At 39.2% G+C, this 15,770-nt stretch overlaps 1 protein-coding gene across 1 annotated transcript in view; it reads right to left on the minus strand.

Moving 5' to 3' along the window:
* ARHGAP26 (Rho GTPase activating protein 26) overlaps positions 1–15,770 on the minus strand; it is a 3,815,868-nt gene that overhangs the window by 2,596,539 nt on the left and 1,203,559 nt on the right. Inside the window, exon 6 of the mRNA XM_044069158.1 lies at positions 6,251–6,361. Within this exon, the coding sequence (XP_043925093.1) occupies positions 6,251–6,361 (111 nt within the window). The remainder of the gene's footprint in view (positions 1–6,250; positions 6,362–15,770) is intronic.

The raw sequence follows: 15,770 nt of genomic DNA on the forward strand, positions 1-15,770 counted from the left end.
TCCACAGGGCACAGAGGAAGAGTGTGTTTTGTTTATCTGTACGTTCAATGTTGTAGTCTGTGATTATTTGTAGATGTTTTTGTGAGTTCTTGTTACTGTGGTGATTTCAGCAGCTCACTCGATGTTCTAAGGCTTGATGTTTTCATTTTGCGACGTTTAGAATATAGAATGTTCTGGTCTTGGCATTCTAAGGTTCGATTGTATGATTTTAGACCCACCCATACATTACCATGGCCTTATTAAACCTCACAGATACTACTAACAAGGCCAGAGACAAAAGCAAACACATTTCCTCTATATTTCTTGATCTCTAAAGATTTTAATCTAGTCTCTCACCAAAAATGCATCTGTCAACTGTCTTCCCTAGGGATATCACAATCCACATTACAATAGTTTAACAACTACTTAACTTAGAGATATCCTTCTGTTAATGGCTCTCAATCTTTTCTCCCTTCCTTCCTATCAAACAGAGCTCCACTCTCGGCTGTCTACTCTTCAATATATTCGCTAACAATCTGCAAAAATCCTCCCAACAAGAATCCATCATACAATAAACTGATGAGTCTATCCTAATATGCACTTCAAATAACACATCTTTACAGAATCACTAAAAAAACTTTAACTCTGTTGAAATATGACTACATGAATCACCTGCTAATAAATCACCAAAAAAATAAATTAATTCTCTTTTTCCAAAATCACACTTCTATGAAAAAAAAACAACTTTAAAATTTCTTCCTTAAATAATACTGTGATGATAGGAAGTACTACCAGCCATGCCAGGAGAAGTATGGCAGTGGATGTATGACTTGTACCAGCATAGCTAGCTGGAATTTTGTAAATAGTTATATGTCATTTGTATATCAAATAAATTTGTACAGATGCTTGTGCTAAAAATGTATTTGTGAGGTTTGCTTGTGTTAAAATGTATCAACAATGCACCCTGCTGGAATGAAAAAAAATGCACATGTATTACTGTAACTGAATCAAATGTATGTTTTAATGCAGGATACATGGACATCAGAGGTTAACCAGCTAGCTTACTTTAAGAAAGATAAGGGAAATGTAAATGAGCTGTTAAACCATTAAAAGAGCACACCACAGTGCTGAATAGGACCGGAGACAGTGGGTCTGGAACAAGCATTTGTTCTTAGCTCAGTAACAGACAGGAAGCTCCAAGCACTGCCATAAACATTTAAATGTGTACTGTAGCCATCTATGTTAAATTCCAGTCTCAGCTTCAAAGGGGGATAGATACTGCAAGAACTTAGAGTCAGGTGACAAGATGAGGTCATTCTGCAAGCTGGTTTGGGGAACCTGACTAGAAAGAATGCTCACTTATTTGACTGTGCCTTGCTCTATCAAGTAAGTTATTAGGGAATAGTAATTCTCCTAGACTCAGTCAGGAATATAGTGAAGTTTAGTTTGGAGTTTTTTTTTTATTTGTATCAGCCTGTCCATCAATGTTATTTTCAATATTCCCTGTGATTTGAACTCTGTGGTTTACTGTACATATATATTCAGTATTTTCATGGGGTTTTATTATTTATTATTAGATTTATTTAAAACTTTTATTGTGGTTGGTCCTTGTAGAAAGTATTTAACCTTTGAGAGTGCTTATATTTATTTATATTTATTTGGTGACACTGGGCCACTCCAGAAGGCCTCGCTATCTTAGTCAATTACTAGAAATTTTATTAGTATTAATATTACACAGTATAATTGGACACTCTTTGTTAAGGGCCTTTGATAGCTGATTGCGGAATGCCTGGTGGCAGTGATAATACCTACATTATACTCTGGGCAGAAGGAGGCACAGCAGGTAAATGTGTGCCTGCCTTTCCCAGGGGTGTGTGTGTGTGTGTGTGTGTGTGTGTGTGTGTGTGTGTGTGTGTGTGTGTGTGTGTGTGTGTGTGTGAAATCAAATCTCTCAATGTCTTTGTGTCAGCTACATGGGGCAGGGACACAAAGTCCTAGGTTTACAAAGAGGGTACTGGAGGACCTGGCTTGGACAACCGGTTGAGGACCTAACCCTACAGCTGTACCAATGGACAGTCTTATTGGGGAGCTGGAGGGAGACAGACTTAGAAAAATCCAGACCCGGGCCTTGCATGTTCCCTGTGTGCTCTTAAGGGAAATTGTACTTGATGCAGAGAGGTCTGCATCTGCAAATACTGAGTGTATCCATTTGTATTCCAAGTGCACGTCCCTCTCCAGTGTCAGTGGTGAGGATTCAGGCTTATTGACTACTGGAGCAAAAGAATGGACCAACTCTAAGGTAAACCAGGACCGTAGTATACAGCAAAATCCTTTATAAACGCATTCTATGAACACCTTCAGGAATGCATGGATGATGCAATCCCAAATAAAACCAAGACCCAATCCTCCAAAGGCAGACGTCCTGTCTGGTGGACCCCAGCCATAAACAAACTATACAATAGAAGGAGGAAGCTACTACATGATAGAGCAAAATCCCAAAAAGGGAAGGCATCTCTGATCAGTATTAGCAAAAAACTACGGGCACTCATAAAATCGTCTAAGGCCAGCTTCGAGAGAAAAATTGCACAGGACACTAAGGATAATCACAAGGCTTTCTTTAGTTATGTTAGGAACCTGGGTGGGAATTCCCAGATATGCTCAGAATTAGTCCAAAATGACAAAAATACACTGAGCCCACAGACATTGCCAACATCCTAGCTGACAGGTTCAGTGCAAACTTCTCCCCCCTCTCCCCACCAAAAGGGCAAATATCTATCCCAACAGAGTGCTGCCCCCCTGACATCTCAGATGCTCAGATAAGAGCCGCCCTCTCCAAAGCAAAAAACACAGCATCAATGGGACCAGATGGTGTCCCGGGCTGCGTCCTACATGAACTCCAAGAAGAGCTAAACCCAAACATAAAACTACTGTTCAATCTTAGCCTTACTACAGGATATGTACCCAAAGAGTGGCGTACAGCAACAGTGGTGCCTCAACGGATCCTGGAAACTATCGCCCCATAAGCCTGGCTAGCTTGGTCTGCAAAGCTATGGAAAGGATCATCATGGACCTCATAAATAAAGATATTGGGGACCTACAGACACTGGATCCTACCCAGTTTGGCTTTGTTAAGGGCAGATCCTGCCTCTTAAACCTGGTCGATTTCTTTGAAACAGTCACCAAGGCCATTGACGAGGGGAAGGTGGTCCACACAGCCTACCTGGACCTCGCAAAAGCCTTCGATACAATACCTCACTCGGGCATTATAGATAAGCTCACCAGCTTAAATATAAACCCCTATGTCACTAGATGGGTTGCAAACTGGCTCAAGGACAGAACCCACATGGTTAGAATTGCTGGAGCCATGTCAGACTCCAAACCAGTTACAAGTGGCGTCCCACAAGGCTCAGTCCTGGGACCTCTCTTGTTCGGTATATATTTCTCGGCAGTACAGGCCAACACAGAAGGACTGTGGCTGACCAAGTTCGCAGAGGACTGCAAACTGGGTGCCATAATCAACTCTCCAGCCGACACAAGCATCCTCCAAAAGGGCCTCATAGAAACAGACAACTGGTGCCAGAGCCATGGCCTCAAGCTAAACGCCAAAAAGTGTATAGTCATCCCCTTTGGCAAAAACAAAGTGCCCACAAATTACCACATAGGTGGTAATCCATTAAGTACAGAAGAAGTCATTAGGGACCTGGGGACACATGTTGATAGCAATCTCTCATTTGACAACCACGTGGCCAAAGTGGTTAGAAAAACATTTTATATAGCCCACCTAATCATGAAGGGATTCACATCTAGATCAGGAGAGGTCATCGCACCTCTTTACTCATCCCTCATCAGGCCCATAATTGAGTACAATGCCCTTTGGGATGTACCTTACCAGACACCTGCAGCAACTGGAAAGACCCCAAAAGTACCTCACCAAGAGGATCAAAGGGCTCAAACAGATGCCATATGCTGCCCGGTTAAAGAAACTCCAGCTCTACTCAGTAGCATACCGCCTGCTCAGAGGCGATCTGTGCCTGACGTATAAAGCCATGTCCAACCCAGAATTAATGGACATGCTGCACCTCAGAAAATCCAAATCCCATCGAGCTACGCGCTCGAGAGACTTGAACCTCAGCACTGAAATAAATAGGACATGCTGGAGGGACAGATTCATAACCCAGAGGCTCCCTTCACTCTGGAATAAAATCCCAGCCCAGGTTAGGCAGAGTCCCACATTGACTCTCTTCAAGAGGAATCTTGATGAGTGGATGGGAGATCGTAGGTTTTCCCCGGCTATCACTTCTGTGTCACTGTTAGACAGAGGCACAGTATACTAACCTCAAAAACCGCATAGCAAAATTAATTTAAAATGGGTGGCGAAAGCCAAACACACTCTGGCTAGGCTTATAAATGCCCTAGGGCAGATAGCCTAGTATGAACCTATGAACCTATGAATTCAAAATATAACCCGAACTAAGGAAATGCCAATAAAGAAGTTCCTATAACCTTTTAATAAAACACAAAAACAACAGCAAAGCTTTTGGGTATCACCCTTCCTCAGTGCAAAATAACAGCAAAACAGCTCATTTCATTTAAATAGAATTAAAAATCACAGGATACATTAAACCGAAAATCACATGACACAGCCCATAAAAAACATTCAGACGTATAAAACAAATATATAATAAAATATATCAAGGAAATATATACAAAAATGTGACAATATTCATTTCAGTTATTTTAACACAGTTTGCCTCATTTTTAAAATATGTTTAACACTAGCTAATGCATTTAAGCCAGGCTCAGTATCAGCTTGCAAGCGAACAATCCAATCCAATATATTATTAAGATCACCATCCCTGACGTTCTTTGATACAGTCTGTACTACCCTAAATTTTAACTCATGACTATGTCCTTTGTCCATAATAGGTTTATAAAGGGCATTAGTACTGACCGTTCTTCTTATTTCTGAACAATGTTCAATAATACGTTTCTTCAACTTAAGTGCACTTTTACCAATATAAAACTCAGCACATTTCATACATGTAGCTAAATAAACTATATTTTGTGTGTTACATGTGGTACAGCAATGAAAATAATACATTTTATTAGTCAATGGATGTAAATATGAAACATCATTCTGAATATACTTACAACCTACACAATTAAGACAACAATATGTGCCAAACTTACTTAGCTGCCTAGCTACATTCTTATTAGGCATATTTTTAAAGCACAATCTTGTAAGTCAACTAACCTAATGTATATACTCTTCTAGATTAACTGTTCTATAGATGTGTAACTACTGACAAACACATCATGCACATGTATAATCAGACACAGACTATGTATTCATGGTGGACAGTAGTCTCTCCTTTGATAATCACATCGCCACAGTGGTCAGGAAATCCTTCTACGTGGCACACCTCATCACAAAAGGTTTCTCATCCAGAAAAAAAAGAGGTCATTGTTCCCCTCTACTCATCACTCATTAGACCCATTATAGAGTACAACGCCCCTTTTGGTATGTACCTCACAAGACATCTACAAAAACTAGAAAGGCCGCAAAAATACCTCAAACAGTATGCCTTATGCAGACCGTCTCAAAAAACTCCAGCTTTACTTCGTCGCATATCGCCTACTCAGAGGTGATCTCTGCCTAACATGCAAAGCTATGTCAAACCCAGAGCTGTTGGACATGCTCCACTTAAAGAAATCCCAATCCCTTCAAGCTACACGCCCTAGGGACCTAAACCTTGTCACCACAAAAACAAAACATGCTGGAGGGATAGATTCCTGTCCCAGAGACTTCCTATACTCTGGAACAGACTACCTATCTATGTCAAACAGAGCTCCTCATTAGCACTCTTCAAGAAAAATCTTGATGATTGGATTGGTAATAAGAAATTCACCCCAGGGATCACTTCTGTGGTTCTGCTTGACAGGGGCACAGGAAAATAATTTTCTTGGGTGGCGAAAGCCAGGGTACCTTTTTGGCTAGGCTTGTATAGGCCCTAGGCCCTAGGCCCAATAGCCTAGTACCTACCTATGAATCTATGAACACTTTACAAGTCTTTAAAGTTCACTCACTTGTAAAGACCAAGATCTAGCCCAGTTACTATAATTTGCAACTACTTACTTAATCCTGAAATTAAACAGGAAAGAAAGTCTGGCACTAAATGCATAGAATTTTGCATAATTTATCATACTATGTATTCATGGACTGCTATATGAAATAACAGTTGTGGTGAGTAACAGCATTATGTTCACCTACAGGTTCAACAAAGTCAAACATCTTCCTCTCTTGCACTTCCTGGACCTTGTAGACGTACTCCAGTGAAACCTCATAAAAATGCTGTCGGACCTGGTCCAGCTGAGAATCAGCCTGCAAAAAAGGAGAAAAATGAGAATTTAACAATGGGCAAACCATGTTTCTTATTCAGTATCAGAATGACACTTACCAAGCTAAGTAGAAGTAAAAAAAAATCTGCCCAGCAATTTAAAGATGACTTTTACATTCTAATAAGAATAGAGTGTTGGGCATAATGCTTAAGGTGTTTACCTCACATTCACAAGGTAAATGGTTTAACTTTCACCTCTTAAGGGAAATTGGCACCTTTTTGATACAGTCAAATTATGTACTGAAATTGTAGAATACAGCATGTGTATGTACCTTTAAGAAGCATTTCCAGATGTAGCACATGCAGGTAGCACTGTCATTTTGAGAGAACAGCCAGAATGTTAACATGTATGAGTGTGGTAATCAGTCTGTTTATAAGTTACAAAGAGTCATTCCTGATGTGTTGGTGTGTAATAAAGCTGCTTGAACTGAACACACGAATGTTTGTCTGTTTTATCCTGACCAGACGAGTGCCAAGGTGTCAGAACCAGGATTAAGGGAGTAACTTCTTCAAGCCATGAGGTACAGAGCTGAAGGTGAAGGCAGATTAAGCTGGTTGAGAGAAACAGAGCCCAGGCAAACAGAAAAAGGCCAGAAACAAATTTATGGTAATGAAAACTTGCACTAATGATTTATTTGGCAAAGAAAATGAAACAGAGCATTTGCAAGGCACAAAACACATTATTAATCAAAAGAGAAGCACAAAACATATTATTAATCAAATGAAAGGCACAAAACACATTATTAATTAAACAAAATGTTCAAAACCATGATATTTGATAAAATTAGCAGAGATATTCATATGGGGCTCAGAATTACCTTTGGGTTGCATAACTAGTATAATAAGCATGATAAGAGATTAAAAGGGCATAACGAGCACAATAAAAGTGCAAATTAAGCTTAAAGAGCAAGATCGTGTTTTGGGCACAAACTACTATTTTGCATTGGCCAAAGCCATTCAAAGCATAACTAGAGTTGTTCAAAAGTATCTCAGAGTGTGCAAAGTGTTTGCAGAGTGTGTCCTTTATTATGGTGCAATTATTTCAATGAGTGTGCTGTGTGGAAAGTATAGTTATATTGCAAAGTGCAGTGAAAGTACAGCCATTTCGAAAAGTTTCTTGTGCTGTGTGCATTTATTCGTACAGTGCCATTTCAAAGTGTTTCTTACACTGTAGAGTGTTATTTCACAAAGGTGCAGCCATTTTGAAAGGTTTTTGTGCTGTGTACAGTTTATTTGCAGAGTGCATTCATCTCAAAGTGTTTCTTACTCTGACATTTTTCTGCTGTGTACAGTTTATTCGCAAAGTACAGTCATTTTGAAGTATTTCTTACACCGAGTGGTTTCACAAAGTATAGTGATTTCAAAGTGTTATTTTGCTACCGAGATTTATTTAGCAAACTGCAGTTATTTCAGAGAGTCTGTTGTGCTACTGGGCATAATTACAAGCACAGGCATAAAGTTCTTGCATATATATATATATATATATATATATGTATATGTATATATATATATATATATATATATATATATATATATATATATATATATATATATATATATATATATATATATATATATATATATATATATATATATATATATATATATATATATATATATATATATATATATATGTATATATATATATATGTATATATATATATATATACATGTATATATATATATATATATATATATATATATATATATATATATATATATATATATATATGTATATATATATATGTATATATATATATATATATATATATATATATATATATATGTATATATATATATATGTATATATATATATATATATATATATGTATATATATATATATATATATATATATATATACACAGATATTTATGTGTGTATGTTCGTACATAATGTCAAGCACCTTCACTACTGTGTGTTGATATGGCAAAGGCATTTTGCAGACCAAGTCCACTTGTGTTTGATCATAATACAGGAGAAACTTGGAGAGTATGTGAGCAGGAATATATTTTCATACAATCAGCTTTTTCTGACAAAGTTGCATGTACAACGGCATTTATTTTGCTTAAATTAGCTGGGTCGGAGGCCAATGAAAGACAGCATTCATTTGCCTATGCACCAGCAGTATATGCAGGAGAGGGGGAAAACTTCCATATTGTGGTGTCAGCTGAATCAAGAGAGGATCCTGAGTGCTTAAAACGCAAATTTAGAGAAATGTGCAACCCCCAGACAAATGTTACATTAGACGGGCACTTATTTTATACAACAAACCAAAAGCCAGGTAAAACTTTTGCAGCTTATATCACTGACTTGAGAAATAAGGCTAAAACGTGTAGATTTGGTGACTTGAAAGATGAGTTAATAAAGGACAGGCTTGTGGGTGGTGTTAATAGTGCTGCAGTGAGAAAGATTTTACTTTGTGACAGTGATTTAACATTAAGCAAAGCCACAGAGATTTGTCAAATCCATGAGCTCACAGAAAGGCACACAAGTTTGCTTATAAGTGATAAGAGCATGGTTTCAACAGCCTCTAGAGCAAACGTAGGCAGCATGCAACATGTGGTAAGCAGAAACAGGCCTAAGCACGAGAGCTGCAACCCCTGCTGGTCTACCACGGAAATCGTGTAGCTTTCTAGCAAGTTCCCAGACTAGCTCAGTGAAAAGGGCATGCTCAGTACAGTATAAAGGTACGTCAGCAAAACCCAAGTCAAGTCTTATTGTTAACTGTCGTAATTGTGGAGTCATTCATGAGTCTAAAAGAGAGAAGTGCTTAGCATTTGCTCAGCAATGCCACAAGTGTAAAATAACGGAACCATTTTCAAACTTTTGTAAATCAAGCAAGCCTCATTCAGTTATTAGGAAAGGTCACTCAAAAAAGCAAGTTAATCATGTAGAAAGCTGCAACCCTACTTTCTGTAGATGGTGTGTCAGTGGTCAATGAAAGGGTTAATGCAGTAGATTTGTTGGCAAAGAATGAAGTATTTTGTACTGTCCTGATCAATGGCAAACCCACAGAGCTCAAAGTAGGCACTGGTTCAAAGTGTAATGTGATGTCAGCAGAAATGTTTGCTAAAGAGAAGGCAGGTGAGCAACTTAATTTGGCCAATTGTGTAAAGCTTGTTGCTTATGGAGGTGAAGAGATTCAAACCAAAGGCTCAGTAGTGATTTCATGCTATCGGCTGGGAACAGTTACAGCTTGCATGTTTATGTAGTCAGATCATCTGTTCATCATCATCATCATCATTAGGTCTCAGAGATCGTTTAAGAATGAAAATGCTTTCTTTTACCAAAGAAGTCCAGCATGTAAGCACATGTCCCAGTACTGATGCTATTTTCTCAGAGTATTCTGATGTGTTTGATGACAAGCTAGGCAGACTTCCAGTTGTGTACACCATGAAAGTAGACCCAGAGGTCAGTCTAGTGGTCAGACCAGCAAGGAGAGTTCCAATAGCTATGCAGGACAAAGCCAAGGTCCAGTTACACAAAATGGTGTAGCAAGGTGCGATTTGTCCAGTCACAGAACCAAATGAGTGGGTGTCTTCCATGACAGCTGTTCATAAGAAAAAATCAGATGAAATCAGAATATGCATTGACCCAAGAGACTTGAACGAGGCATTAAAAAGACATCATCATCCTATGCGTACAGCAGAGGAGATTGCCACCCTCATGCCAAATGCCACTGTTTTTTCTGTCTTAGATGCAGCGAGTTCATTTTGACAAGTAATGCTTGATCGCAAATCTTCTCTACTGACTACATTCAGTAACCCCCATTTGGTAGATACAGATTCCTCAGGATGCCTTTTGGAATAAATTCTGCCAGTGAAATCTTTCAACATGCAATGGAGCAAATTTTCTCAGGCTACCCGTGTGCAATAATAGTAGATGATTTATTGGTTGGAGGCAATGATGAAGCAGAGCATGACAGGAAAGTTCTGGACATAGCATGTGAAGTGAATTTAAAGCTCAATCCTCTACAATGCAAATTCCAGAAGTTACTTATGTAGGTCATTTATTTACCAGTACAGGCTTATGATCAGACCCTTCCAGACAAGCAGCCATTCCTGAGATACCAGCTCCAGACAAGGTCCAAGTCCTACAGCATTTTCTTGGTATAGTTAACTATTTGGGCATATTTATCCCTGACTTTAGTGAGCTACCAGCACCTTTAAGAGAGCTGACATGCAGAGATGTTGCCTGGTCATGGTTAGAACAGCAGCAGAGAGCATTTGCTAACCTCAAACAGCAAATGGCCATTCCCGCCTACATTAAGGAACTATGATGTCAACAAACCAGTAGTTCTTTCCTGTGATGCTTCAGAGTTCGGTCATGGTGCAGTTATTCTTCAAGAGGGCAGATCCATTGCCTATGTATCTAGAACTCTTACCCAAACTGAGATACAGTATGCTCAAATTGAGAAGGAATATTTGGCAATCGTGTTCATATGTTCGAAGTTCCATGATTATATTTATGGCCGAGCTATGCAGAGAGAAGCTGACCATCAACCTCTAGTCACTATTTTAAAGAAGCCTATGCATTCAGCTCCAGCAAGACTACAAAGAATGATGCTCAAATTTCAAAAGTATAATTTCAAAATGGTCTATACAAAAGGCAAACTTCTTTATCTGGCTGATACCTTACCCAGATTGCCCAGAAATACCATGAACAGCTTGATGCAGAGAATTTTGACTTTGATGTCATAGAAGTATGTAATTTTTCTATAAAGAGACTTGATGAGCTGAAAGATCATACAAAGACTGATCCAATTTTGCAAAAGCTTAGCCACTTCATCAATCCATGATGGCTGTCAAAGCAATCCTGTGTACCGCCAGAAGTACGTACAACCTTACTTTCTACACAGAGATGAGATGCTGATGGAAGATGGTATCATTTTCAAAGGTCCAAAAGTTTTGTTCTTACTTCCTTACAACATGAATACATTCAGATTTTGCATCGTGGCCATCTAGGTTCTGATTTTACCAAAAGAAGGACGAGATGACTAGTATTTTGGCCTTCTCTATCGAAAGACATTGATAAAGTGCTTTCTTCTTGTTCATTATGCAACAGTACTAAGCCACATTTGCAAAAAGAGCCACTTCAGCTAAGCCAAATTCTTGAACTACCTTGGTCAACAGCAGTAACCACTGACATATTGGTTCATTGGTTCATTGATTAGTACTAAGCTAACTGTCCTTGCGAGCCATTTTAAGCTTAGCCAATTATCCCTTGTGAGATTCAAACCCTGCACCTTGTGTTTGTAAGACAAATACAAATATTTGAGTTGAACAATCAGCATTACTTAGTGTTGGTAGACTCTTATTCGAACTGTTTTGAGATTGATTTTCTACCTAATCTAACATCCAGTGCTGTTATTAAGAAGATGAAATGTCATTTCTCAGTCCACGGTAGTCCACACAAAGTTATTTCTGACAATGGTGCTCCAGTTTACCAGTTAATTATTTTAGAGACTTGCAAAAGAGTGGAATTTTATCTATGTTATTAGCAGTCCTGAATACTCACAGCCAAACGGCCTTGCTGAACGCGCAGTACAGAGTGCAAAGCAATTACTAGAAGGTCAAGGCGTGACAACACCGATATCTTCTTGAATTTACTTAATCTCAGAAATATACCCCATGGCAACCTACTTGGCTCGCCTGCTCACAGACTTCTATCTAGGCAAACCAAAACAACCTTGCCTATCAGTTTTAGTTTGTTGGTGCCTAATGCTAAAAACAAGAGAGCAATCAAAGCCCAACTTTTTAAGAAGTGTTGTTCTCAGAAGTCCAGCTATGATAAAATGAGTAGATTTCGTCGTCCGTTAAAAGGACAGACAGTGAGGATACAAATGGAGAAAGGCTTTAATCAAACTGGTCAAGTGAGAGGTAAATATGCCGAGATGAGATCCTACTTAGTGGAATCTGAGGGTATAGAATACAGAAGAAACTGCAGACATCATCGTCCTGTATCAGAAGCAATATTGCAGCATCATACCTGTGATACAGACGCCAGATCTCAGAGCAACCCTGACAATGTTCATACCAAAGAACATGTCTCAGTATCCATTCCCATTCCTGATGATGTCTCAGTTGTCCCCAAAGTTGAACATCCCTTGCTAGATCTAATTCTGATTTCTGTGTTACACAATCAGGTCGTATTTCTAGACCAAGTGTAAAATACACAGCAACCTGGACATGATTGTTTTATATGTGTCTAATTTTGCATGACTGTATGTCAAAGAATTAGTTCTGTATAACTGCATGTCAGAAGATCATTTCTGTATATTGCATGTCATTGAATACTGTCATTTAGTGTATGAATCATTTCTCAAAGAGGGAGGATATAGATTAGAGCGTGTGTATGTATCTTTAAGAAGCATTTCCAGATGTAGCATGTGCATATAAATAATGAGCACGTGCAGGCAAGTAGTGCCATTTTGAGAGAACAGCCAGAGTGTTAACATGTATACATGTGGTAGTCAGTCTGTATATAAGTTTATTTAAATTTAAGTTACACAGCCACATTCCTGATGTTTGTGTGTAATAAAGCTGCTTGAACTGAACCCACGAATGTTCGTCTGTTTTATCCTGACCAGATGAGTGACACACATTTCAAGCAAATGTTCATATCGCTGGACCCACAGGGCTTTCTAAAGAAGTATAAATGTCAAACTCTTCAGTATGCACCATTTTATACGGTGGTAGTATTCTTTAGAGTCTAGGCTTTAAACTGCATTTCACAAGTCACAGTAAACACAGAAACTATTAAGTTTGTAACATTTTGCAACCAACTTACAATATCTCAGGAACCACTCAAGTTAACACACATACTGCCAGCAGCAACTTGTTCATCCTGCTAAGAGCTTTCATATGAGGTTATGCGCTTTCATATGATGCTAAGCAGTTCTGTCTGTTACACGTGGTTACTGAGATACTTAGAAAGGAAGCATTCTATAGGTAGCAACCTGCACCTCTGTTCATACCTTCACAACACACTACAAAGCTTTACTACAACATCATGACAATATAAATAAATATATGAACAACAATATCCGTTTACCTGCACTAGACAGTAGTCAAATATCAATATAGTTGCGCTTGCCAATGTGTAAGCTTTAAGATGAAATTCCTGAATAATTTGCATGTAGTATGGTACGGAATTAATACAAATAAGAACAAGCAATATCTGACACTTAGAGTCATCAAAAAGAAGCAACTGCAGCAACACCTGGAGGTGCCACTCGGCTGTAGTAAGTTAAAATATCCTGCATGGGTGGATAGCCCAGTACTTACCTACCTAATCTGAGCATTATTTAATCACATTCTCTATCTCTTGCATGTGCCATTTTTACAAAGAATTGTCTTACCTGACTAGTATATGAAGGGAAAGTACAGTTGTGTAAGTCTTAACTTTACCAGTAGATGTTCGGAATCCTCAGTGCCTCAGTGGCACTCTAGGTTATCTGCCAAGGTAACCCTGCACTGGCTAGCTTTCAAAAGATCAGACTCACCTCCCTCTCCCTCCCTGTGGCAGCTGACTGGCTAAGCATATCATGACAGGGAAGCCTTAAGCAGTCACAGGAAGTGAGTGTTCACACTTTTTCACAAAGAAGGAGAGTAAAGTACCTGAAGCTAGAATCATCAAGCAAGTTTAAATCTGCAGCTAATAACAATGCCATATAAAAACCAAATACAACAATAACAAAATCAAAAGTTGAAATCTGTCTCATTTATGCACAATCTTTGGGATGGAGGGTGGGTGCTGCCACAGAGGCAGTAAGGAATTTGAGCATCTACTGTTACAGGTAAGTAAGACTTAAGGAACTGTACTACGGTCATCATTCCCACTACTTCAATGTTATTTTGGGTAGATTCCCTAAGCTTACCCTACAATGGAGGTGGGAGGATAAGGATCCAGGAGTTCCTGGATAACAGTCCTAGCAAAGCCTGCTCTAAATCATGAAAATAAATCCAGCTTGTAGTGTTTTCTGAAGGTATAAACAGGGGGTAGGTTGCTACCTCTAGAATGCTTCCAGAGTCCACCCCTTTCCAATAAGCCACAAAAGAGGATAAGGGCCTAGTTGATTGAGCCTTAACCTTGCATGAAAGAGATTTACCATGGTAGGAGTAACAGAAAACAACAGCAGAGGCCGACTACTGAGCATTAGCTTGCACAGACACAGGTTGACCTTTTTTTAGATCACTTATAGGAGACAAAAAGCTGTTCAGCAATTCATAAAGGGCATTGTTCTATCAAGGTAGTGCCTGAGCTGCCTGTGCACATCCAAGTTATGTAGTCTTCTTTCCTTTTTTTTCCCATCAGGACAGAACACTGGGAGATTGATGGCTTGACTCAAGGTAAATTCAAAAATAACTTTAGGCATGAATGATGGATCTAGTATACAGTACCATGACCCTGTCCTTATGTAAAATCAGACAGGGTTGGTGACAGACTGAAGCTCACAAATTCGTGTTGCACATGTCAGAGCAATAATTATGTAGAATCTTCTGCTGTCATTCTAAGGGGATCCAGTATCTGTCTGCTTGGGATGATATGATTGACAGACCTCGATGCTTTGCCAGAGATGGCCTGCATCTGTCACCCATGGGTTTCCAGATACTTGCTAAGGCTCTTGCCAACCTATACTGCCTTTTTAGGCGATGTTCCAAAGACCAAATTACGACCGTAACAGCTATAAATAAATGCAATCTGAGGGTCATGCTGCTCAGCGCTAAAAGTCTAAATCTCAAGATGCACTTGCTTGAAGCACTACTCAAAATGGACAACATCGACATTTGTGCTGTAATGGAGACCTGGTTTAAAGCAGCAGAAAGCAACCCTGCACTACCAGGCTATAACTCATTCCACACATTTCGGCCCCAGAACATGGACCGAAGCTCCAAAGGTGGTGGTGTCTCCATATTCATAAAGGATATGCACACCTCCAGACTAGTACCTCAGCATAACGCATTTGAGATACTTCAGGTACAACTATCATTGGGTAAGATGGCGATTCAGGTCGTAGCCTGCTATAGGTCTCCGACCATGTCCCAGGACTCTTACTCCACGATCCTAAGCACCCTGGAAACTATTAGGGTTCAACCCAACGCTCTCATACTAGATGGCTTCAACTACCCCTCCATCAACTGGGAAAACTACTCATGTACCAATACAATGGCCCAACACGTTTTGGAATTCATCAGTTCCAATGCCCTGGACCAGCTCATTCTTACCCCCATTAGAGGAAGCAACATCCTTGACCTGGTTATTACTAACCAATAGTCAATTCCTCCCTGGTTAGATCCAACCACAAACTAATCACCATGGAAATCTACATCTCATCCACACCCCCAGCAAAGGTAACCACCATGAAAAACTTCTCCAAAGCTGACTTTGGG

This window comes from Protopterus annectens, chromosome 4.part0, assembly GCF_019279795.1.
Source record: "Protopterus annectens isolate FY-2018-M chromosome 4.part0, PAN1.0, whole genome shotgun sequence".
In the NCBI taxonomy this organism is placed as follows: Eukaryota; Metazoa; Chordata; order Ceratodontiformes; family Protopteridae; genus Protopterus; species Protopterus annectens.